At 41.3% G+C, this 27,477-nt stretch overlaps 1 protein-coding gene across 2 annotated transcripts in view; it reads left to right on the top strand.

The window, feature by feature from the left end:
• The window catches only part of tox3 (TOX high mobility group box family member 3), a 111,727-nt gene that overhangs the window by 49,860 nt on the left and 34,390 nt on the right, over positions 1-27,477 (top strand). For both annotated transcript variants that reach the window (XM_043706971.2, XM_087995899.1), the window contains exon 2: positions 8,005-8,070. In XM_043706971.2, the coding sequence (XP_043562906.1) occupies positions 8,005-8,070 (66 nt within the window). The remainder of the gene's footprint in view (positions 1-8,004; positions 8,071-27,477) is intronic.

Genomic DNA, 27,477 nt, shown 5'->3' with positions numbered 1-27,477 from the left:
CCCAAGGCTTTTCCATTTACCATATAGTTTGCTCTAGAATTGGATCTGCCAAAATGCACCACCTCGTATTTGCCCATTTGACCTCCACTGACATTTCTCTGCTGAACTTGCCAATCTATCTATATTTTGCTGCATTCTCTGACAGTCCCCTTCACTATCTGCTATGCCACCAATCATAGTGTCATCTGAAAACTTGCTAATCTGGCCACTTGTACCTTCCTCCAGATTGTTTGTATATGTCACAAACAGCAGTGGTCCCTACACAGGTCTCTGCAGAACACCACTGGTCACAGTTCTCCATTTTGAGAAACTCCCCTCCACTACTACACTCTATCTCCTGCTGCCCAGCCAGTTCTCAATCCATCTAGCTAGTATACCCTTGACCCCATGCAACTTCATTTTCTCCATCAGCCTACCATGGGGAACCTTATCAAACGCCTCGCTGAAGTCCACGTACATAACATCTACAGCCCTTCCCTTATCAATCAACTTTGTCACTTCCTTGAAGAATTCTGTTAAGATGGTAAGACATGACCTTCCCTGCACAAAACCATGTTGCCTATCCTTGATAAGCCCATCTTCTTCCACATGTAAATAGATCCTATCCCTCAGTATCTTCTTCAGCAGCTTCCCTACCACTGACATCAGACTCACTGGTCTATAATTACCTGGATTATCCCTGCTACCCCTCTTAAACAAGGGGACAACATTAGCAATTCTCCAGTTCTCCAGGATCTCACCTGTGTTCAAGGATGCTGCAAAGATATCTGTTAAGGCCCCAGCTATTTCCTCCCTCGCTTCTCTCAGTAACCTGAGGTATGTGTTTTTTTTTTTAATTGGCAATGTTCCTTGGAGGACGGACCAAAACTGGGAGTGTGAACGTGGGGAAATCAGAAGTGGGAGGTTCTCTGATGAAACTTTAAGGATTACACCCAAAACAAACTGATGACCCTGTTGTCTCTTTGGGAAACAATCTTCCATCTTAGCTTGGTCTGGCTGGCATGTAACCCCAAACTCTCAGTAATGTGTTTGTGTCTAAACTGCTCTCTGAGTGGCTTAGAAAGCCATTCAGTCCAAGGGTAGTCCAGTTCAAGGGATGGGCAAAAACATCCTTGCAGGAATCGTTCATCCAAACATCTGCAGTCATTTTAGTCAGCAATTTTCATAGTACCCAGACTTATCTGCAGGGAGCTGATTCCACCAGATGCCTAAATATAGCGATTTGAATAGAAACATAAATAAAATGGAAATCTGTTCCGCATATCCCTTCTATACAGACTGGGTCAGTCCCTGAACGAGGTGACTGGTTATGCTGCCGTTTCAGACAGTTCTCTTGAGGAAGCATGATGGGTTTAGGTTTATATTTTCCTTGAGTGCACCAGGATCAGCAAAGTTAGGCTCACTGATTTGTTATTGCAGATTTACTGCCAACATAGTAATTCTTGCCACTTTCAGCATTGCTCCCATGGGCAATACGTGGATAGGCAAATGACAAAAGCAAAGAGAGAAAATAAAACGGTTAAGGGTTTGCTAACTACTCGCTAATGACTGTTCGAGCCAGGTGTTGAGAAACACATGCAGCTCTCCTTGGGGACAACAAATTTGGAAAGGTAGTTATTTCCATCCACTCATGCTTGTTGTCAATTTGTGAACAGCAGGGCATAATGTGCATATGAGAAAAGAATGACACACGTTTACATATAGCACCTTGGAAACATTTCAAGGCAAAATGAGTTACTAAATCAGGCCATAGTGGAGGTGTTGTATGCAGTTTTCAGCTCCAGTAAAGGAAGGAAAAAATAAGGGGCTGTACTATACAGATTCACTGGTGGGGATTAAAAATCCAAAAAAGAAGAAAGAGACGCTAGGCCGCCTGCCCAGGAGGGCCACAGAAGGCCCACTCGTTTTCAATAAACTGGCTCATTGCCAATTCATCAACTGGAAGCCTACTCAACTAAGCACTGATCTTATGGGTATCATGTGAGTCACTCATACTTGGGGAAACCAAGTGACAAGGATTTTGTAGTTTTGGGGCAAGACGTGAGCTCAGGATAGCAAAGGCCCACATTTTCCTGGTAGAGCTCAGAAGTACTTTTTCTTTTTATTTAGTTCTCCATCCAATATGGCTGTTGCTCGCCAGGCCAGTAATTATAGCTTCCCCCTAATTGCCTTGATCGTGAGCTGCTGCCTTGTTGGACTGTTCCAATTGATCGCCACAGTGCTACTAGAATTGGAATTTCAGAATTTTGACCCAGCAACAGTGAGAACAGCAATATGCCTGTGGTTCCAAGTTATGATTATCAGTTTTTTATGCAGGGAACTTCTAGATGGTCATATTCCCAACATCGCCTGTTCTTATCCTTCTTGGTGGGAGGTGTCAAGAGTTTGGTTAAATGCTGTTTTTTTTTTTAAAAAAAGCCTTTGGAGGTTGTTCCAGTTCAAAGTGTACATTGTTGCCATTGTGCATCAATGGTGGGGGAGGACTGAATGTTTAAGGTAGTGGTTCGGGTGCCTGGTGGGTTTGGTTTGTCCCAGATGGCATTGAACTTCTTGTATTGTTGTAGCTGCATCATCCAGGAAAATGAAGAGTATTTCATAATACTCTTGACTCTACCTTGTACATGCAGGTAAAATTTGCAGATGATGCAAAACTAAGCAGGAACAAGTGTTGAGTGAAGATGTAAAACATTTTGGACAAGCTTAGTGATTCAGCAAGAAAATGGCAGATGGAATATAACGTAGAAAAGTGAGAGGTTATTTACTTTGGTACAAATAACAGATGTGAGAGTATTGCTAATGTGGTAAGAGATTGGAAAGTGTAGATGCACAAAAGGACTTGGGTGTCCTTGTTGATGAGTCACTGAAGGCTAATACGTAGCTGCAGCAAGTTATTAGGAAAGCTAATGGAATGTTAGTCTTTATTGTGAGAGGATATGAGTATAGAAATAGTGATGAGCTGAAAATGTGTTGCTGGAAAAGCGCAGCAGGTCAGGCAGCATCCAAGGAACAGGAGAATCGACGTTACGGGCAAAGCCCTTCTTCAGGAATTCCTTATTTTCCTTATAGCTCGATTATTGAAATAACTGAATATCTCAGTTTAGGTATGTGCTGATTGGTCAGTTCTTCATAGATGAGATTTATGAATTAAAGCAACATGACACCACCAAATGGATTCATGCAGCACCTACCAACTTGATGGATATTCCGTAATATTAGCACTGTCTGACTTCACACAGAAAAAGAATAATATGTCAACTAGTGCCTGAGTATTTGAGGTGTACTGATTCATAATTTTGTGAGATTTGTGTTAACATCTGAGTTGAAGAGCACTGGGACATTTAGGGTCATAGTCATAGAGATGTACAGCATGGAAACAGACCCTTCGGTCCAACCTGCCGACCAGATATCCCAACCCTATCTAGCCCCACCTGCCAGCACCCGGCCCATATCTCTCCAAACCCTTCCTATTCATATACCCATCCAAATGCCTCTTAAATGTTGCAATTGTACCAGCCTCCACCACATCCTCTGGCAGCTCATTCCATACACTTACCACCCTCTGCGTGAAAAAGTTGCCCCTTAGGTCTCTTTTATATCTTTCCCCTGTCACCCAAAACCTATGCCCTCTACTGAGCTGAAGAAAGGGATTAGGAGAGCTAAGAGAGGTCATGAAAAATCTTTGGCGGGTAGGATCAAGGATAACCCCAAGGCCTTTTATGCGTATATGAGAAACATGAGAATGACGAGAACGAGGGTAGGTCCGATCAAGGACAGTAGTGGGAGACTGTGTATTGAGTTGGAAGAGATAGGAGAGGTCTTGAATGAGTACTTTTCTTCAGTATTTACAAATGAGAGGGACCGTATTGTTGAAGAGGAGAGTATGCAATGGACTGGTAAGCTAGAGGAGATACTTGTTAGGAAGGAAGATGTGTTGGGCATTTTGAAAAACTTGAGGATAGACAAGTCCCCCGAGCCTGACGGGATATATCCTAGGATTATGTGGGAAGCAAGAGAGGAAATTGCAGAACCGTTGGCAATGATCTTTTCGTCTTCACTGTCAACGGGGGTGGTGCCAGGGGACTGGAGAGTGGCGAATGTTGTGCCCCTGTTCAAAAAAGGGAATAGGAATAACCCTGGGAATTACAGGCCAGTTAGTCTTACTTCAGTGGTAGGCAAAGTAATGGAAAGGGTACTGAGGGATAGGATTTATGAGTATCTGGAAAGACACTGCTTGATTAGCCAGCATGGATTTGTGAGGTGTAGGTCTTGCCTTACAAGTCTTATTGAATTCTTTGAGGAGGTGACCAAGCATGTGGATGAGGGTTCAGCAGTGGATGTAGTGTATATGGATTTTAGTAAGGCTTTTGATAAGGTTCCCCATGGTAGGCTTATGCGGAAAGTCAAGAGGCATGGGATAGTGGGAAGTTTGGCCAGTTGGATAGAGAACTGGCTAACCGGTTGAAGTCAGAGAGTAGTGGTAGATGGTAAATATTCAGCCTGGAGCCCAGTTACAAGTAGAGTTCCGCAGGGATCAGTTCTGGGTCCTCTGCTGTTTGTAATTTTTATTAATGACTTGGAAGAGGGAGTCGAAGGGTGGGTCAGTAAATTTGCAGACGATACGAAGATTGGTGGAGTAGTGGATAGTGAGGAAGTCTGTTGTCGGCTGCAAAGGGACTTAGATATGATGCAGAGCTGGGCTGAGGAGTGGCAGATGGAGTTCAACCCTGTCAAGTGTGAGGTTATCCATTTTGGAAGGACAAATAAGAATGTGGAATACAGGGTTAACAGTAGAGTTCTTAGTAAGGTGAAGGAACAGAGGGATCTTGGGGTCTATGTTCATAGATCTTTGAAAGTTGCCAATTAGGTGGATAGAGCTTGTAAGAAGGCCTATGGTGTATTAGCGTTCATTAGCAGAGGGATTGAATTCAAGAGTCGTGAGGTGATGTTGCAACTGTGCAGGACCTTGGTAAGGCCACATTTGGAGTACTGTGTGCAGTTCTGGTCGCCTCATTTTAGGAAAGATGTGGAAGCTTTGGAGAGGGTGCAGAGGAGATTTACCAGGATGTTGCCTGGAATGGAGAATAGGTCGTACGAGGATAGGATGAGAGTGCTAGGCCTTTTCTCATTGGAACGGCGAAGGATGAGGGGTGACTTGATAGAGGTTTATAAGATGATCAGGGGAATAGATAGAGTGTACAGTCAGAGACTTTTTCCCTGGGTACAACAGAGTGTTACAACGGCACATAAATTTAAGGTGAAGGGTGGAAGGTATAGGGGGGATGTCAGGGGTAGGTTCTTTACCCAGAGAGTGGTGGGGGCATGGAATGCGCTGCCTGTGGGAGTGGCAGAGTCAGAATCATTGGTGACCTTTTAAGCAGCAATTGGATAGGTACATGGATAGTTGCTTAAGCTAGGACAAATGTTCTGCACAACATCGTGGGCCGAAGGGCCTGTTCTGTGCTGTATTGTTCTATGTTCTACTTCTGGACTCCCCAACCACTGGGAAAAGACTTTGTCTATTTATCCTATCCATGCCCCTCATAATTTTGTAAACCTCTGTAAGGTCACCCCTCAGCCTCCAACGCTCCAGGGAAAACAGCCCCACCCTGTTCAGCCTCTCCGTGTAGCTGAAATCCTCCAACCCTGGCAACATCCTTGTAAATCTTTTCTGAACCCTTTCAAGTTTCACAACACCTTTCCGATAGGAAGGAGACCAGAATTGCATGCAATATTCCAACAGTGGCCTAACCAATTTCTGCATACAAAATCAAAGTCATATTCTAATTTTACAAAGATTCCAAAATACTACTTTCTGACAGTAATCAGAACCATGATGTGGAGGTGCTGGTGTTGGACTGGGGTGTACAAAGTTGAAAATCGCACAACACCAGGTTATAGCCCAAGTCTGTTTGAAAACATAAGCTTTTAGAATGCTGCTGTTTCGTCAGGTAGCTAATAATTACAGTGACCCAAGTACAGTAATTTTCAGGCTACCGTCAGGTAGGCACTACGCTTCTGCCCTGTGCCAGCTGCCTGCCCGAAGCCTGCAAAAGATTCTGTCTTTGCACTTTGGCGCAGAGCTGGTCTTAATGGATGGGTGAAATTGAGGCCTGTTTCAGTTCCTTTAGCGAATCGGGCTATTAAACTTCAGAGCTAGATCAGTTCATCTCTGCTAATACTTTGTAGCAGTAATGTAGTACTAATGGATTTCTGTGCTGTGGGAGAAGCTATCTTTTGTCCAAGTTTACTATGACAATAAATTGAATTAAATTTGCTGTTTTAGGTAGATGTTAAAATAATGTAATTCTATAGAAGTGAAAATAGAAGATGTCCACCAATATTCTTCCCTCTTAGGTTTGGACTTAGAGGCTTTCATGTGCCTAATTCCAAATGAGGCAGACGAAACATGTACTCCTTCTGTTAGCAACAATTAACATAGCTTTGACCATTCAACTTGTCACCATTTGTGGGTCTTGTTATACATCAACTTATCTGCACAATAGTAGCAATTCATTGTATGCCAGGAAGTTTGGCAATTCTGAGTAAGGCAATAAGGGAAGTTAGTTTCTCTTGAGTGAATTAGTCCTTTAGCCTTAAATTAAAAAAACTGTTTATTGGTTCCTTTTTTTTTAAGAAGTAAAATTCTTTCATAGAATACAATTTGTGGGCAGCACGGTGGCACAGTGGTTAGCACTGCTGCCTCACAGTGCCAGAGACCCGGGTTCAATTCCCACCTCAGGCAACTCTCTGTGTGGAGTTTGCACATTCTCCCCGTGTCTGCGTGGGTTTGCTCCGGTTTCCTCCCACAATCCAAAAATGTGCAGGTTAGGTGAATTGGCCATGCTAAATTGCCTGTAGTGTTAGGTGAAGGGGTAAATGTAGGGGAATGGGTCTGGGTGGTTTGTGCTTCGGCGGGTCGATGTGGACTTGTTGGGCCGAAGGGCCTGTTTCCACACTGTAAGTCATCTAATCTAATCTAAACAATCTGTGAGCCATGCTTTTACTTCGTAATTTCACAGCAAGACAAAAATTGCCTGACGTTGAAAAATTGAAGTCCGATGTCTTCCTTATTTACGCACTGATAAAGTTATGACCTGATTCTTAAATTAAATTTTATGGGTTTGTTCATTAATTATTTCCTAGCTTTCAGGTTGCAATGGTTCCATATTACATGAAAGTCTGACTCCATGTTGGCAAAGTCCTGAAGGTGCTGTCTTCCACCTTGCTGTTGCCAACACAAATGGGTTTCACTGTTTTGCTGCTTTGAAAGGTGGTCTCACAAACCAGCATGCAAGTTGTACATTGTATGGCCATCCAAAGAAATATCACTCATGGCAATTAATGTCTGAGTCACGTCGAATTTAATGGTACATTACTCGAGGCAACACTTCAGCATCAGAGTAATTAAGTCATCATAAGCTGCTCATTAATAGCAGTGCCAAGGTCCAGTCCAAGTTCAATATGTTACGATTTTGTTTTTCTAACACCATTATATTTCTGGTTTTCATCTCCAGTATTGCCAATACATAAATAATGTGAAAGTTAAATATCCTGTGTTAATTTAATAGTAAATCTGTCCATATGATCTTCACATTGTCAGTTTAAGTCAATATCCTCATTGAGAATGCATTTGTGTTGAAGTGCAGACGAGATTATAGAGAAAAACTAAGTTGTGCTGTCACACTAAATGACAATTGAATCAAATTTAAATGCATTGTAATGCAACAATTTTAGTACTTCGTCACTGAGCAATATAAATAGAGATGAATTTAAACTGCAGAATAAATGATTGTGACCAAGTATGAAAGAAATGTGAATACATTTAAATCATTTATCTAACCTGCAGTATTTTTAAACATTTTGAATGAATCTTTAATAATCACAATAAAGTGCTGAATTTAAGTCAGTATGCAAAATAGTGCAACCTAGTAAGGATTTTTTTCTAAGACAGCCAACAGTTTATTGAAAGACATTTGGTTTCAAATCATTTTCTTTCTATTCCAGTTTGCAGGAAACAATAACTATATGAACATGGCAGATCCAAGTCATGCTTTTTCAACGAGTAATGAGGTAAGTACTTGGATTATTCACTGCCACATGATCTCTTTTAATATCCAGTGTTTCGCAGGACTAAAATTGAAAGTGCAGAATTTGGGACCATTTTACAGTTGGAAAATGGGCATTAAATGTTCCAATTTGATATGCCATGTTTGTGTGGGTGTGCTTATTCTACACTGGAACTGTATACAAGTGTTAGGTGCATTTCCTGTCCAAGGTTCACTTCTGATTTCATGGCCTTTTCCCACAGATCAGCACTGGTTTCAACTGCAACATATATATGAGCAATATGGTAGCTTTTCTCATGCTAAATCAATCAAACCAGTAGTCCTTTTAAAGACTTACTAAAAATAATTACAGAAATGTATTATTTTTAAACATTCATCTGAATGTGAAATGAGGAGGAGCAGAAATGATCTTCAGGCCACCCACCCAGTCAGCTCAAAGGCAGTATTCATGCTGACTGACCTTTGTCCTCTTTCGGCTTTGTGTTCTTCATTCTGAATTCTGACAGTGTTCCCATTGTGTATTGTGTACCTTGCCGATTGTGTGGCTCTCACCAGCTCTTTTTGTATGGTCATTGCTGGATTCAGGTGTAATTCAATAAGCCAAACTGGATGGAGGTGTATTATCCAGAATGTCGCTACGCCATTCTCCTGTATATGTTTAGCTGAGTTTGCATGTTTGTCTCCTGTCACGCAGCAGCCCAACACCGGCATCTCCAAAAGCATTATAATTGATGTTGTTCTGGGATTTTGCCTTCAGCAAAATTAGTATTAATCATTCGAAGAAAATGCCATTATCTGATAGAATGTAGAACATTACAGCACAGCACAGTACAGGCCCTTTGGCCCTCGATGTTCCGCTGACCTGTGGAACCAATCTGAAGCCCATCTAGCCAACTATTCCATTTTCATCCATATGTTAATCCAACGACAATTTAAGTGCCCTTAAAGTTAGCAAGTCTACTACTGTTGCAGGTAGGGCATTCCACACCCCTACTCCTCTCTGAGTAAGGAAACTACTTCTGACATCTGTCCCATATCTATTACCCCTCAATTTAAAGCTATATTCTGTCATGCTAGCCATCACTGTCTGAAGAAAATGGCTCTCACTGTCCACCCTCTCTAATCCCCTGATTATCTTATAGGTCCCAATTAAGTCACCTCTCAACCCTCTCTGTAACAAAAACTGCCTCAAGTCTTCTAAGAAATCATTAATTAAAAACAAAATCTTTGTTGGTGACAATTGTCACAAGTAGCTCGAAGTACATATTTAGCGAGCTATTCTGACACCAACTGGTTTAAATTAATTATTAAACTAGTTTTTAGTAGGTCGGCAGAATTTATACCTCCAGTGTTTTGAGTTGAAATTGTTCTGTTAAGTTCGAAAAATACAAGATAAACGTATCTGCTAATGGATATAGATAAGATCAATGAACAGGCAGAATTTGGCAGATAGAGTATAATGTGGAAATATGAAAGACTGGAAGAATAGAGAAACAGAATATAATTTAAGTGGAGAGAGACTGGGGAATGCTCCAGTAGAGGTAGATCTGGAGGCCCCTGTAACTGAGTCACAATTTAGTTTGTACATGTGGCAAGTAATTAGGAAGGAAAATGGAGTGTTTGCTTTTAGTGCAAAGGAAATGGAGCATACAAGTAAGGAAATATGTGGCGACTTGATGCAACCACACCTTGAGTGCTGTGTGTAGTGTTGGTCTCCTTACTTAAGGAAGAATATACATGTATTGGAAGCACTTCAGCAGGGATTCATGGGATGAAGGGATTAGTTTATGAGAGAAAGTTGGACAGGTTTGACTTGTATTCATTGGCATATAGAAGAGGTGGAGTCTGTTCGCAAGTCAATTTGTACGCAAGAGCCCAGTGCAGAACAATGGAAAACAGCTATTCATAAAAAAAACTTAGCTTTTAAAAATTAAAATAATGTACACTCATAAGTTGGACATTCATAAATCAGGGACCCCAGATGAGAAAAACATTGACGCTTTTTTCTGAAAGAAGAGGATGAGGGGTGACCTAAAAAAGTTTTTTAAATTATGAAAAGCTAAAATCAGGTGCAGAAAGAATGTCTCCTCTCATGAGGAACAGCTAGAGGCCACAAAGCCAAGATAGTCACCGAGAAATCCAGTTGGGAATTCATTCTGAGCTGAGCTCTGTACCATCAGCTTGAAATTTTAAGTGTAAAAGTGAGTTCAATCGCTGAGCCACTAGACCCAACAACACTAATTCCTCTCTGCTACCCAATCCTCTCCCCATTCCCTCACCCCTTCTGCTCGCAGGCAGTCATATACACGCATCGACACATCTCGGCAGGTTCACAGGAAACATTCTATTTAGCCCCTGATGATGGCCTTCATTTGGTCATAAAAACCTGAAATTCACCCTGGGTGAGGCAAGTCTGGAGGTAACAAAAGGCAATGATAAGGTTTTCAGCCATTCATGTGCTTAGACAGGGGTAGAGATCCAGATGTAGAAGTAGGCAGCCTGGGTGAAGACAGGTAAAACTTTAAAACAAATGTGATTGTTAGACACCCAATTGAAACAAAGATTGAGTTCATGATTTTCAATGGAGGGAGCAGTCAACATCCATGGAGGCTATTCTTTTTTAAAATTTGAAAAGGAATAGCATGAAACAGCTCTTAGATAAAGGTGCAAATTAAAGATGTGAAAACTGTGCAAAGATCGTATCAAAATCATCGACAAAGTTAGTAACTTACTTGCATCAATGAACACAGAAGAAACAGGAGGCCATTTGGACCATGAACCCTGCTCTACAATTTAAAAGATCATGACTGATCTGTTTGCACCTAAATCTTGACTTCTTGCCAGTGACAACAACTCCCCTATGATGCTCAACTCCCTCGTCAATACAAAATCAGTTTAGGTCAGCTTTGAATATTCATTGACTAGGTCCTGCTACTCTCTATGGAAGATCAACAGCCCTGTGAGACAATAAATTTCTCCTCATCAGTATTGGAAATGGTCACTTCCTTCTTTTTGAAACTATGTCCCTTTGTTCGAGATTCTTGAGTAGATCAGAAGCTATGAATCCTGTCGGCCCAAATGTCTTTCCACAAGGTATAAGTCAAGGATGTCATGGAATACTCCCCACTTGCTTGAATGAGTGCAATTTCAAATACATTCAAGAATTATGAAACCCTCTAGGACAAAGGAGCTCATTTGATTCGTACCATCTCCACAAGCATCCGACTCCTCCACCCCTGACACACAGTAGCAGCGGTGTGTACCATCTACAAAATGCGCTACAGAAATTCACCGAAGCTTCTTAGACTGCACTTAGAAAAGTACACTTGAGTAGAACAAGGCAACCCAGTTTTATGAAAGGGAAATGTATTCGAGTTCTTCCACACTGTAGGGAATCTCGTCTAAAAAATCTAATCTTTCAAAAAATTCTCTTTAAAGTGCCACAGAAAGCTTAGTAAGCAAGATAAGGCCCCTGGAGTTAGGCGCAAAATATTAGAATGGACGGTAAGACCTACAGAGCAGAATTAGGTCATTTGGCTATCGAGTCTGCTCCACTATTTGATAGTGCTGCTATGTTTTCCAAACCCATTCTCATGCCTTCTCCCCATAACATTTGATTCCCTCACTAATCAAGAGCCTATCTTTATTGCACTCAATGACTTAGCCCCCACAATGGATTTCACAGATTTAGCACTGTCTGGCTGAAGATATTCTTCCTCAAAACAGTTCTAAGGACACTGTAACTTCATTAAGGCTGTGCCCTTGGCTCCTAGTCCCTCCAACTAGTGGAAACATCATCTCCATGTCCAGGCCTCTCAGTATTCAAAGTTTCAATCAGATCCTCCAGCCTTCCTCTTTCAGAACTCAATCGGGTACTCATTCAGAGTTCTCAATTGCTCCTAATATGGCCAAGCCCTTCATCCCCGGAAGCATTCTTGTAAATCTCCTCTGCACCTATTCCAAGTCCAGCACATCCATCCTTGGATATAGGGTCCAGCACTGCTCACAAGGTCTGACCAGAGCCTTATACAATCTCAGCAGTTGATCTCCGCTGTTGTATTCTAGCTCTCTCAAAATGCATGGTGGCTCTATGGTTAGTACTGCTGCCTCAATGCCAAGGACCTAGGATCAATTTCAGCTTCTGACAACTCTGTGTGGAGTTTGCACATTCTCCCTGTGTCTGTATGGGTTTCCTCTGGGTGCTCAGGCTTCCTCCCTCAGTCCAAAGATGTGCTGATTAGGTGGATTGGCCATGCTAAATTGCCCAAAGTCTCCAGACATGTGTAGGCTAGGTGGATTAGCGATGTGAAACTGTCCCTCCAGTTATCTTTGATTAAGTTTGCAGATGACACACAGTACTTTCAATTCCTTTGTCCAAATTATTTATGTGTGACGTCTACAATTGTCCCAACACTAACCCCTGCAGAACTCCACTAGTTGCCAGCTGCCATGCTGAAAAAGACCCCTTTATTCCTACTTTCTGCCCTCTGCCAGGCAGCTAATCCTCTTTCCATGCCAGTATATTGCCCCTAACACCATGGTCTCTTATCTTGTTTAGCACCCTCCTGTGTGGCACCTTCTCAAAAGCCTTCTGAAAATCCAAATCTATAATGTCCACTGGGTTCTCCTTTGTCTAACTTGTCCTTTACCTCCTCAAAGAACTCTAACAGATTTGTCAAGCAGGATCTCCCCTTGATGAAGCCATGCTGACATAGCCCTACTTTACCATGCACTTCCAAGTACCCACCCTTAAAATGAACTCTCAAATCTTACCAATGACTGGGGTCAGGCTAACTTGCCCATAGCTTCCTGTCTTCTGTCTTCCTTCATAAACAGCAGTCTAACATTAGCCATTTTCCAGTCCTCTGGGACTCTCCTTGACTCCAGTGATTCCTGAAAGAATACCCCCAGTACCTTCACAATCTCATTGGTTATCTCTTTCAGATTTCTGGCTTTGCAGTCCATCCATGTCCAAGTGATATATACCTTCCAGGACCTTCTCATTAGTACTACACTCACCTCTGCCTCCTGACTCTCTTGAGGTTCTGGTATGTTAATGGTAGATTCCACCGTGAAGACTGATGCAAAGTACCTCTCCATTCCTCTGCCATTTCGTTGTTTCCCATGGCTACTTCTCCAGCTTCATTTTCCAGCAGTCCAGTGTCCATTCTTTGTCTATCTCTCTTACCTTTTATTTATCTTAAAAACACCACTTTCATCTTCTGAAGCTAGCTTACTCTCATATTTCATCTCCGCCTCTATTGCTTTTTTGCTGCTCCTCTGCTGACTTTTAAAGGCTTTCCAATCTTCTGGCTTCTGGATAGAGGACTGATTAAGATGCAGTAATCAGAGACTGGATAAAAACCATGCATTATAAAGTTGACAGCAGTAAATAGTGGAATATCGCAAGGATCCATACTGAGGCCTTGGTTAGTTCTGGTATATATGAGTGATGACGAGAAAGAGTTACGTATACAATAAGTTATATATCCATAGTTGCTAATAGTACAAAGCTAGTTGAAATGGTAACTTGCTGGGGAGGACACAGAGGCACGGTCTGCAAAGAGATAAAGACAGGTTAAATGACTGGGCAAAAAGATGACAGGTTGAATGTAATGCTCGCAAGCGAGTTTATTCACTTTGGTCATAAGAATAATAAAGCAGAATTTCTTTTATGCTTGGAACATATAACTCGTCTGTTTGTACAAGGAATGCTCAAGTCAGCATTGCACTGCAGTAAGAAGGCAATTGACATGTTGGTTTTTGTTGCTAGCAGATTGAAGGACAAGATGTCTGGCTAAACTCGCACAATGTTTTGGCGAGACCACATCTGATTTGCAGCGTGGCATTGTTCTCCACAATTTCGATGGAAACAGATAGATGGAGGTGATACACTGAGGTGATACACTAAATTGGTCCCTGGATCAGGGAGTTGTCCAATGATACAGAGCTGAGTACATTGGGCTTCTAACCTCTGGTGTTTAGAAGAATAAGCAGCTTTCTCATTGAGACGTATGATGTTGAAGGCGTTTGATAAGGTCAACATTAAGAGATTGTCTGCAATGGTTATGGAATTTAAGACCTGGAACAGTTTTAGCGTAAGTGGCCAATCATTTGGAACTGTGACGAGCGGAAATTGCTTTATTGAAAGGGCTAAGAATCTATGGAATTCTACACCAGAAGGTTGTAAATACTCTGATTGTATACACTTAATATCGAGAGAGATGGATTTTTAGTGTCTCAAGGGATGTATGGAGTGAGCAAGAAGATGGAATTGAAGTCCAAGACCAGTCATGATCATAGTGAATGATGGAACAGGCTCTACAGGCTAACGACTGCATGCCTGATTCTACTTAATTATGTTCTTTTCAAGAAGTCGCCGAGTGCTATATTCATTCTCTTTCTCCATTTTGTACTAAACCAGTGATTACCTATTGCCATGAATAGATGTGGAGAATTCCTGAGGTCTTTCAAAAGTATGTGTTTTAGATTCCAAAGTTGTTCTGCCTTATTTTCTTGCACCCTCAAGATGATCATTCATGAAAGCTAAGTTTATTGGCTCTTTGAGTTTTGCAGTGTTAATCCTGTCATGCAAAACCAAAGCAACAATTTCATAATCAATGGCTTTGTTTATCCTTTATTGTTCTGATTAAAACATCAGAGACCACTGCATTTCTGATTTTGAAATATGTCTGAATAGAATACAATGGTTGTCCAAACACACCAAATCTGAGAGTAATTTTTTTTTTTGCGATTTGGACTCCAACATGATAATCTGGAACATTCTTCAGAGATGTTCAATTATCCTCACCTAATGTCTATCCAAAATGCCCCTGTATGTTTTCAATTACCTTAACATTGTAGGTTCTGTGCTTCCTCTGCAGAACAGTAAGCATTTTGCTGTCAATTATCTTTGTCCTTGATACAATTTGAACCTGGTGAGCTCTTTCTTGAAGTGGCAGCATGCCATTCTGAATCTCCCTTCTTTAATAAGCCAGGAAGCCTAGTAGCTGCCAGCGCACACAGCTGAAATATTCTGATGCCCCTGTTCCCAGTATTGGAGATGGGGCAGTTAACACAGCTTGTCCCACTTCAGTAAGTTTGACAAAAACTGCAGCGTTTCTCATCTGTTCTATCAAGTTTACCTAGTGAGTTTGTTTGTGTAACTAGAAAGTTACAACAGAGTCAAATGATGTCATTTCATGCATTCTGCAATTAATAGTTATTCATAAAATAATCCTGTCAAAGCACTTAGGTTTTGTACATTTTGCTGAGTATTAATTTGTACCTGACAACATGACGAAACAGGAATATAATAAATTGATTTTATAATGAAGGATCACAGGAACTTCCCTCCAGTGTGGAAACAGGCCCTTCAGCCCAATCAGTCCACACTGACCCTCCGAAGATGTGTGTGTATATATGTGCGTATGTATAATCAAAAAATTAGTTTTTAGATGTATACAAAATCTAACGACATATAAACTAGCAAGAATTATTTGCTTTTATTCATTCATGCAATGTGGGTATCACTGGCTCGGTCAGTATTTATTGCTCACATTAATTACCGTTGATTTAGAATAGGCTTGCTGGGATATTGCACAGAGGGAGGTAAGAATCCACCACATTGTGGATCAGGAAGTTTTTACTGAATCGTTTACCTTTACAGACCTGTGCGGAGTTAACTAATTTCACCTGGAACAGCAGTGAGGCATTATAAGTTCACTACCTCAGATTAGGGAAGTCGAAAATAATTTTTAAGGATTCTTCTCCTGTTAATTATCCAACAATCCCTCCCGAATAAACTGGGACTGTGTTACTGCCAGTGGCAGCAGTAAGAGCAAAGACCACTGTCAGTGTGCCAGTGTGCTCTTGAGTGAAAAGCTGTAACCAGATCCCAGCCAAGAGTCAATAACTTCAGGAAAGAACTGAAAAGAGACAAAAGACGCTAGTCAAAAAGTTAGCAAGAAAATAATTTTTCTTGCAATGTGGTGTATTGCAGAAGAACTATAACAGTTCTAATCAAGAAAAAAAAATAATCTCATGCTTTTACTAAAATGAAAAATCGAGTGAAGGTCTAAGTGGTTTATGCTTCAGTCTCTAACCAATCCAATAAGAATAAAAAAAAAGTTATGATTAATTACTAAGATTGCCAAGAACTAAAAGAATGGGTTTAGTTGAAAAGGAACAAAAGACATTTTTTGCTTTGGTCCCAGTAGTCTTCATTATGACGTCCAGAGCTTGTCTGTAACAATCAACACAATTTTTCACACTGTAGTTGTTTTGTGTAGTTGAATTGCTGACCCCATTTCAGAGCTGTTTTTTTTTCAGCAGTGACTTGGAGACTATTGGGTTCCAGCTGTGAAGATCCACTGTGTGAGATATTTCTGAGGGGAATTTTAAGACGGATGAGTGTGTGAGGTCGGGTGGGGGCCAGGGGCTGTTAAATGGGGAGGAAATGCTGAACAAATTGGGAAGCCAGTTCCAACCTGTGGATGTCTGGCAGTGGGACAAGGGGTAACAGCGAATCAGCAGCCAGAAGGCAGTTTAACAATTTGAACATGTTAATGAGGCCAGCCAGCTACCTTGATTGCAGTTGTAAAATTGCGCGGCCAGGTTTTCCAAACTAATATGGTTTAGATTGTGAATCTTCATCTTCAAGCTGTGGATGCACAAGATTGGTAGAAATAGCCCTTCAATAATCTTATCTAGTCTGCTGATCGGACTCGTATTCCTGTGCTCATTTCAGCATCCCCTGGCTTCGTAGAGGATGAAAAAGCTTTCAATTGTGTTTATCACCAAAAGTTAATAGACATGTTAGTGAAATGTGACATCGACAGTAAAGATGTGAGATTTATCCACAGTCTACATTCAAACCAAATAATGGGCTTCAAGCTAGAAGAGGGACAATCTGATATGATTCAAGCGAAGAGAGGTGTACAACAAGACTGTGCTGTCACCAAAATTATTCAATCTGTCCACAGAACAAATATATTAAATATACTGCCAGGGATAAAATTGGAGGCAACAGTATAACATACTTTCTGTACATTGACACACTACCCTTTACAGAATCAGTAGAGGCCCTGTGACATATCATAGATCAAGTGAAATTTTGAAGCTTAGAAAATGGATTGAGTGTGAATGCCAAAGTGGCTGAAACAATGCTAGTCAAAAGAAACACGTTAGAAGAAGCTAAAGTGAGGGTTAAAGTGAATGGTCTCACTCTGAAGCAAGAAGAGAAGTTTGATTATTTAGGACAAGTGGAAGTGAAAGATGGCAGATGTGATGTGGAAGTGAAGAGAAGGTTAGAAATAGCCAGAAATAATTGTGAAGGGGGTGTTAACAACAAGCAAATTCAAACTTAGAGCAGGAGAAAACTCAGAAGATGCAGCATTCTATTCACTTCCCTTTATGCCTAAAAAACTAGACAATATGTGATGGGGAAGTAAATAAAAGCTATTGGAATGTGGATGTTAAGATGCATGCTGAAACTTCCATGCACAAACCATAAATCAAATGGAGAGGTGTTTGACATTGCAAAACATAATAAAACGTAATGAATGACATCAGAAATGAAAATATCAATATTTAAGTCTTTTGATCCCAAGTGAAAATTGCAGGGATCTCTTTTAAGGGGCAAAGTGCAGGGCAGCACAAAGAGATAGCTGTCGGTGGATGATGGAAGTTACAGTGCAGTTGCAGATGAGCCACAGTGGATGCGTGAGGATATCACAAAACAGATGAACATAGCATTTCCAGATGTCTGAGCCCCTGGTAGGTCTAACTACAAGAAGCAACAACATTAAGAATGTTCTCAATATGGAGATTTGTGCTCTACCCATGAATACCCGCCTCCCCCTCTCCTTTATATCACAGTCCTCTTATGGCATGGACACTGTTTTCTGTCCCAGTGCCCTGTGTTCATTTACAGCTAGATTCTGAGTAGGGGACTAGCCTTCCCATTTCTTGCCAGGAAACCTCCTGTTAGACTTCCAGGGCGATGGAGCTGGGAGTCTGGAGGTTTCCAGATTGTGAAGGCACCTCCAACAGGTTGCAGATAAAGCTGCTGATTTTTGCTGGAGGTGAAGGGTTAATGGTGAGGGGTCAACAGTGGCAGCTAATTTACTAACAGTGGTTGGGGGATGGGGAGTTGTGGAAGTGAATGAGGAACACCAGAGATGCTGGTCAATTTGACAGCCATTACTGAAAGTGGAACCCATTATAGACTAAGGAAATGTTTGTCTTATTAAAATTTCATTGCCGTGTAATAGATTTTCTTTAAAGCTCCACTTTTTCTTCAATCAAATTAAAGTTTTTCCAAGCTGCTGACTCTGTTCCTAATGGACAGTGAGTATTCAGCTTTTTACAGCTTCTGAAGACTGCCGACCCACGGACATTTTGGGATCGTAGAAGATCAGCTCTTCAGGAGCTGATTAATTGCCTAAATGGTACAATACAGGTGGTCCCACTTGCCTGCCCTAATTTGCAATACCACCCCACCCCACCCCTACCTCTCTGCCCCCTGCCTTGCAAAAAGTGGCAGATTGGAAACAAAGGTAGCACGCTGTGATGTGTGATTCTCAGGCCATTGTTGTGTGTAGCCTGCTTCCATTTCGGCACTCGAAAATCCAGTCTCCAATCTTCATTGAAGGCATGTTGTCAGGGCTAAGTGGTTTTGTCTCCCTTCTCACCATGAATTGTAATGTTTGCTCAGCAAATATGAGCGAACACTCTCTGCTGCTCTAAACTTTCTTTTGAGGTGTCATCAGTTGTTTCCATCTCCAGCAAGATGCAAATTTTTCACTGATATCGATCTTAGACTGAGTTGATGATTCTGATTTACCCTTCACACTGAGAGGTTAAACATTAGCAGATGAAAAATTTTGCTTGTAACTGTGAAGCTTGCTGAATAATTGTTGAGATGAATGAAGGGTTACAAGGTCAATGCAGAAACACCTTGCTCAGGTAAGTCACAACCTTGCCTTTCTAACATTGTCCAGGATGCAAATCCCTGGTGCTTTGAGCTGTTCAGAAAAAGGCTGATGGTGTGTTGTTGGAAAGAGTAATAAGACATTCTTCTCAGTTGTTTTATTTAACATAAGACTCTTTAACTCTTGTTGCCTCACATTCACCACGTATACTCGATCCATGTCAGCTTATGTCCCTCTACATGCTCCCCTTGGGCTATTAAGCCTTTTTGCCAGCCTATGTCCTATCATAGCTTGACAAGGATAATGTCTTTTTGATTTGCCTTTCAAAGGTCCCCTTAAGCAAAAAATAGCTCACAAGACCAAGGACGTGCCACGATCTATGAAAAGCTGGCCTGACTTCATAAAAATTGTGGAAAGCTAGATGCCTATCCCACTATGGAACCAACAGGTTGGGTGTTTAGGGTGTTAGCTCACAACCTGTACAAGTCCTTTTATCCCACACTGACAAAAACTGGGAGTGGGATGAGGAATTAGGATACAGGTTCCACACCTTTTGAAAGTTCTGTAGGTTCTCCACAACTCCTTGGAAATCCTGTTGAGTAATAATTTTGTGTCAGCATTTACATAAGAGGAAAAGGTCAATTTTTCGCAAATTTGAAGGAACCTGTTGTTGAATCAAGGACACACACTTATTAAAGTTAACATTAAACACTGTTATAGCAATGAAGAAAGCCATAGTCATGAAAAGCAACAAATCCCTTTAAACAAATTGTTTCCATCCTAAAATTTTAAAGGTAATGGGCGAGAACAGTGTAACTATTGGATCTATAATCTTTGGAAGTTCTCTCCATTCAAAAAACATCTCTTTGGCTGGAAAACTCTTCATTTTACTTCATCCTTCAGAAAAGGGGAGGGAGGGAAAGTGGGGAATTGTAGATGAGTTCAACCAATGTGTTAGGAAGGTAGTAGTCTATAATTAAAGGATAATATGACTGAATGCTTTGAAGTGTTTCAGCTGATCAAAAGGGATGTGAGCTTTGCAGGCAAGGCCACTATTTGGTGTCGATGCTCATCTGCCCTTGAAAGCAATCTGTAGTAGTTAGCACAACTAAGTAGATTCCTGGGCCATTTCAGAGGCTGTATAAGAGTCAGTCACATTGCTGTAGGTATGAAGTTGCATGTAGGACAGCCATAGGAAATAGGAACATTGAAACTGGCAGTTTGAGTTGGCCACTCAATCTGCTCCCAGTCTGCTTCACCATTCAATGAGATCATGACTGATCTGGTTGTGGTCTCAATTCCACTGTCCTGTCTGCTCCCTATAAACCTTTAATTGCCATGTCTATCCAAAACCTAACTAACTCCATCTTGACTAACTTCAATGACCCCCCTTCCACTCCTTTCTGGTGAACAGAATTCTACACATACTGATGAGGCTGCAAGGTGGAAAAAACAATCTCCTCACCCCCTCTTAAAAGGGGACTTCCTATTCTTGAACAGTGATCTCTAGCTCTAGTTTCCCCACATCCTCCTTGCATTCTTCTCTTTTTAAGATCGGCTGAGGATCTTAAACCATCTTAGAGATTTCTTCTAATCTCTAATGAGTAAAGACCCTAGCTGTTCAACCTGTCTGCATAAGACAATCCCTTCACCCCAGGAATGAGTTAAATGAACTTCTCTGAACTGCTTCTGATGCAGTCATATCCTTCCTCAAGTGAGAAGAGCAAAACTGTGCATAACTTCAGATGGGCTCTGGTGCTCACAGCAGGAATAGAAATTAACTTCCATACTCCTTGCACTAAACACCAAAATTCCTTTGCTTTCTGAATCACTTGCTGCAGGTGCATATTAACTTTGAGCACCAGCAGAGGGGTACATGAGGCAAAGATTGGGAAAGCACACAGAGTCGGAGTGATCCTCCTGCCTTGCAGGAAACTAAATACATTTTTTTAAAACTCTTCATTGGTGTCACTGGCCAGGCCAGCGTTTATTGCCCATACCTATTTGTCCAGAGGACAATTAAGAGACAACCATGTTGCTCTGAGTCTGGAGTCAAACATTGGTCAGACCAGGTAAGGACAGCAGTTCCCTTCCCTAAAGAACATTATTGAACCAAATGGCATTTTCTGACAACCGGTTAATACTTTCCGGGCCATCATGAGATTCAGAATTCCTGATATTGATCGAATTAAAATTCCACTCTCTGACCTTGGTCCCCTGAGCATTGCCTGTGTCTTTGGGTGGATCAGCTAGTGATGATACAACTTGGCCATTGCCTCCCCCGTCTGCTTTGATAACAAAACCTTTAAGCCATTAGGGTAAGGGCAAGTTTATTGACTTTCTGCCTGGCCCTGCCACAACATTTGCTGTGTTCCTTGTGTGTGTATGTGTTAATGAGCTGGGAACTGTGTCCTGGTGTAGGAACAGCCAGAAGTGATGCTCTCTCCCACATTGGCTGCCAGACCTAGACTGGATAAGAGAAGACTCTTGCCACAGAGCTGTAGAAATTTGCAACTGTTGTCCTCAAACTGCAGTTGATGCCAGACCAGTTGTCAATTTCAAATCTGAGATTGTTGCTCTAAAGTATGAAGGGATAGTGAACAAAGGGAGATTTGTCAAGTTATATTGCAGATCAGCCATGTTTGCGTTAAATGGCAGGACACCCTCAAGATGCTAAATGACTTCTTGTTCCTATGTTCTTAAGGTTCTTAACACAGAAAGTTGGGACAGGTCAAAACAAACTTCATTTTAGAGTCATATAATCATAGAGATGTACAGCATGGAAACAGACCCTTTGGTCCAACCCGTCCATGCTGGCCAGATATCCCAACCCAATCTACTCCCAGCTGCCAGCACCCGGCCCATATCCCTCCAAACTCTTCCTATTCATATACCCATCCAAATGCCTCTTAAATGTTGCAACATTTATCAGCCTCCACCACTTCCTCTGGCAGCTCATTCCATACACGTACCACCCTCTGCATGAAAAAGTTGTCCCTTAGGTCTCTTTTTTTATATCTTTCCCCTCTCACCCTATACCTATGCCCTCTAGCTGTGGACTCCTCGATCCCAGGGAAAAGACTTTGCCTATTTATCCTATGCATGCCCCTCATAATTTTGTAAACCTCTATAAGGTCACCCCTCAGCCTCCGACACTCCAGGGAAAACAGCCCCAGCCTGTTCAGCCTCTCCCTATAGCTCAAATCCTCCAACCCTGGCAACATCCTTGTAAATCTTTTCTGAACCCTTTCAAGTTTCACAACATCTTTCTGATAGGAAGGAGACCAGAATTGCACGTAATATTCCAACAGTGGCCTAACCAATGTCCTGTACAGCTGCAACATGACCTCCCAACTCCTGTACTCAATACTCTGACCAATAAAGGAAAGCATATCAAACGCCTTCTTCACTATCCTATCTATCTGCGACTCCACTTTCAAGAAGCTATGAACCTGCACTCCAAGGTCTCTTTGTTCAGCAACACTCCCTGGGACCTTACCATTAAGTGGATAAGTCCTGCTAAGATTTGCTTTCCCCCAAAATGCAGCACCTCGCATTTATCTGAATTAAACTCCATCTGCCACTTCTCAGCCCATTGGCCCAACTGGTCCAGATCCTGTTGTAATCTGAGGTAACCCTCTTCCCTGTCCACTACACCTCCAATTTTGGTATCATCTGCAAACTTACTAACTGTACCTCTTATGCTCTCATCCAAATCATTTATGTAAATGACAAAAAGTAGAGGGCCCAGCACTGATCCTTGTGGCACTCCACTGGTCACAGGCCTCCAGTCTGAAAAACAACCCTCCACCATCACCCTCTCTCTTCTACTTTTAAGCCAGTTCTCTATCCAAATGGCTAGTTCTCCCTTTATTCCACGAGATCTAACCTTGCTAAACAGTCTCCCATGGGGTAGCTTGTTGAACGCCTTACTAAAGTCCATATAGATTACATCTACTACTCTGCCCTCATAAATCTTCTTTGTTACTTCTTCAAAAACCTCAATCAAGTTTGTGAGACATGATTTCCCACGCACAAAGACATGTTGACTATCCCGAATCAGTCCTTGCCTTTCCAAATTCATATACATCCTGTCCCTCAGGATTTCCTCCAACAACTTGTCCACCGCTGAGGTCAGGCTCACCGGTCTATAGTTCCCTGGATTGTCTTTACTGCCCTTCTTAAACAGTGGCACCACGTTTGCTAACATCCAGTCTTCTGGCACCTCACCTGTGACTATTGATGATACAAATATCTCAGCAAGAGGCCCAGCAATCACTTCACTAGATTCCCACATGGTTCTCAGGTACACCTGATCAGGTCCTGGGGATTTATCCACCTTTAACCATTTCAAGATATCCAGCACTTCCTTCTCTGTAATCTGGACATTTTGCAAGATGTCACCATGTATTTCCCTACAGTCTATATCTTCCATATCCTTTTCCACAGTAAATACTGATGCAAAATATTCATTTAGTATCTCCCCCATTTTCTGTGGCTCCACACAAAGGCTGCCTTGCTGATCTTTGAGGGGCCCTATTCTCTCCCTAGTTACCCTTTTGTCCTTAATATATTTGTAAAAACCCTTTAGATTCTCCTTAATTCTATTTGCCAACGGTATCTCATGTCCCCTTTTTGCTCTCCTGATTTCCCTCTTAAGTATACTTCCTCTTCCTTTATACTCATCTGAGGATTCACTCGATCTATCCTGTCTATACCTGACATATGCTTCCTTCTTTTTCTTAACCAAACCCTCAATTTCTTTAGTCATCCAGCATTCTCTATACCTACCAGCCTTCCCTTTCACCCTGACTGGAATATACTTCCTCTGGATTCTTGTTATCTCCTTTCTGAAGGCTTCCCATTTTCCAGCCGTCCCTTTACCTGCGAACATCTGCCTCCAATCAACTTTCGAAAGTTCTTGCCTAATACCGTCAAAACTGGCCTTTCTCCAATTTAGAACTTCAACTTTTAGATCTGGTCTACCCTTTTCCATCATGATTTTAAATTGAATAGAATTATGGTCACTGGCCCCAAAGTGCTCCCCCACTGACACCTCAGTCGCCTGCCCTGCCTTATTTCCCAAGAGTAGGTCAAGTTTTGCACCTTCTCTAGTAGATACATCCACATACTGAATCAGAAAATTGCCTTGTACACACTTAAGAAATTCCTTTCCATCTAAACCTTTAATACTATGGCAGTCCCAGTCGATGTTTGGAAAGTTAAAATCCCCGACCGTAACTACCCTATTATTCTTACAGGTAGCTGAGATCTCCTGACAAGTTTGTTTCTCAATTTCCCTCTGATTATTAGGGGATCTATTATACAATCCCAATAAGGTGATCATCCCTTTCTTATTTCTCACTTCCACCCAAATAACTTCCCTGGATGTATTTCTGGGAATATCCTTCCTCAGCACAGCTGTAATGCTATCCATTTAGAATCTAACCTATTGCTCTTTCAATACATAGGATATTTGGTACAATCCAAAGTGGAAAAACTTTTCACTCACTGGAATGGCAATGCCTTTCATTTTGATCATGCAATTCTTTTGGTCAATGTTTATTTATCTACAGAATATGACATAGGCTGTTTCATTTGTGCAAGTGTTTCATCAACTACTGGACACTACAGACAGCATCCTAAAAGCACTGACATATTAACTTCTAGCATTCATTTTTGAATTTGAATCCAGTCCTCCATCAGCCCTCTACATAATGATTCTTCCAATTCTGGCACAACTGTCTTTCTAAGTTTAAAACTGTGCAGAAACCACTTATCTCAGTTGTTAAAGGTGTAGACGGGTTTGAATTTTCTAGTTTTAAAACAGTCAGCATTTTTAACAAGAGCTCTGTGGGCAAGGTAACCGACAGGCTGGTGTATACAAACCTTGAAGGTGTACCAGCATTGAGATATTCACAGTCATCTTTGACAAGCTCCAAAACGATCATGAAGGTCAGACAGTCTCTGATAATCCAAGACTTTGTTATATATTATTACTCACTTCATGATCATTAAAATATACTGGCCGTATATTTTCTGTATCCCTCATAAGCCGTGATCATATTGAACAGTACAGCAGGATATAGACTATCTCTCAGCAAGCCAGTATTAGTAATATAAGAATCAAATGTAAACTGCAGTACACATACAGCATGTTGGCTCAGTGTCAGTTCTGACAGCCTTCCACGAGCAGAGTGTGACTTCAAACTGCACAAATCCACTCCATAAAGTTCCCATTATGTGGAGCTGTATCATCACAGGATGTTGAGTAACCAGATGAGCTTCCTATCTGCTGTTTATGACATTATGTAAAGTCCATGATAAGATTACTGCCTTGTAGTCACTTTCTGTTGGAGCTATTGTTCCCAGACAATCAATTCATTAAGGTAGCCCTGCCTGCACACTGTCACCACATCATATTCCAAACAGCATTGGAATTCTGGGCATGTTTCTCCATCACATTTTAAAATTTGTCTACATATAATTTTAAAGAAATGTCAACCCATAATTGTATAATACTTAAATCCAGAGTGACAGTCAAATGGCTTATCAGTGCAAAATCCAATTCAGGCACTCGTTGGTTTTAATATCTATAAAATGCAGTAAATAGTTTCAGTGACAGGTTAATACTGGTTATAAGTCCATTTCAGGTTCCAGATCTTAAATTAAACATTATCGTTCACTTTATTAAAGGACATATTTGCAATATGTTAATGCTTGGCAAAATAATAATTGTCGTTCCTGTACCAACAAGACCCATCTGCAGTATTTCTATACAGTCATCAGAATTGAATGTTTCGGGTACATGCTCATGTCTACATTATTAATTTAGAGTAATTAAACTTTAATCACAAGCAAATGTTTTCAAATGCAGATTTAAACAAGCCAAGCAGTTATTTTTATCTGAAGTGACACTAATAGAAGCTACACTGAGTTGATATTTGTCATGTGTTCTCATAGACACTATCAGTCTGGCACCTTATCATTTCTGATTTTGAAGGAATAATGACAGCTTCTGTACCTGTGTAAAGCTTTTTTGTTCATTTGCTGTTTTTTTGACATTTTTAAACAATTATCAATTTCAAATTGTTGTTAACAGTTGAGTAGATTAAAATGGAGGAGATAAGGATTTTCATTAATTGTGAAATGTCCATTGCTATTTTAAGAGGTGGCACACAAAGCAGCTAACTGGAGATGTAATTGGATTTTGAGCATGGATTATGTACAAAGACACCGTGCATGTGCAAATGTTCCTAATTTACTGCTTAGAATAGTATTAGATTCCAGATTTGAAAGGATGTATTTATACTGCACCAAGCAAATTGATCTAATTGCTTCTGAGTTCATGCCTCCCTTTATTATAATGTCTACCTATTTGACTTCTATAACAACACCCAGGTTTATTACTGACTTGGGCAATGTGCTGTTAAAAGCCTTTGACACAGTGTTCTCTCTTCCCTTTTCCTATTTTACTTGACATTGCCACAATACTGGTTAATCACCCTTTCTCACCTCTTCTCGTCATTCAACCATTCATTTCCTAATCTCACTATCTTTAATATCTCTCACACCCCAGTTTACCACCTGGTCCAAGACCTTTGTCTCCTCAGCCTCCCTGGCTTTCCATCCCGATCCCTCACTTCACCACGTATCCTCTCTCTTTTCCTATAATATCATATAACCTTCTCAGGATCCACATTAGTAGCCAGTCGTCGTTCTGAAGCATATAACATTGTCTTTATCACTGTCGACATCAATTTTAAAGTTCTCCTACCCAACTTTCCATTCGCACCTTGACTACCTCATAATGTGTCAGTTCAGCCAGAATTCTGATGCCCATATTTTAGCCTACATCAAATCCTATTCACTCATCACTCTTTTCTTGCTGATTAGGTGTTAGCTTTGTTGAGATTCATGGAAGGTTGCTCTCCATGATGCCAAGAGAAGTCTCTCACCATATCTTACCAAACATTACCCATCTAAATTCTATGCCCTTCTCAGTCGATTCTAGCCCCATTCTACAATTCACCATAACCAGAATAACTTGTCACCACCAGGATATCCCAGATGGACTGGCATCCATGGGACCAAGCACTGTTTGTCTGGAGCTGCTGTGTTCAGTTCCTGACATCAGCCCCGGGCATGGCAAATGAGAAAATTTGGCACCCTACTTTGCGGGCAGGACCCTTGGTGAGCCTGGTGGATCAGCTGGTGAGGAACGGAGTGTGTACCATCCCCGGAGCAGAAATGGAGGCCACACACCAGGCGATACCAGACTGGTCTGGGGTTAGAGCAGTCTCAGCTGTCTGGAGGAATGCATAACATTGTAGGAAGAAGGTCAATGACCCCCTTCACTCTCCTTTATAAGTGCGAACATCCTTTCTCTGATACCTCACATGCTGTCTCTCGACATACTTTCCTCACATTAGGGCTCAAGCTCTACCACTTGCACTGTTATCTGTAACATCTTTCCT

This window comes from Chiloscyllium plagiosum, unplaced genomic scaffold, assembly GCF_037043375.1.
Source record: "Chiloscyllium plagiosum isolate Xiang-an unplaced genomic scaffold, Cpla_swu_hap1 HiC_scaffold_17, whole genome shotgun sequence".
Classification (NCBI taxonomy): domain Eukaryota; kingdom Metazoa; phylum Chordata; class Chondrichthyes; order Orectolobiformes; family Hemiscylliidae; genus Chiloscyllium; species Chiloscyllium plagiosum.
The sequence above is the reverse complement of the archived record's forward strand: the minus strand, read 5'-3'. Positions and strand labels throughout refer to the sequence as shown.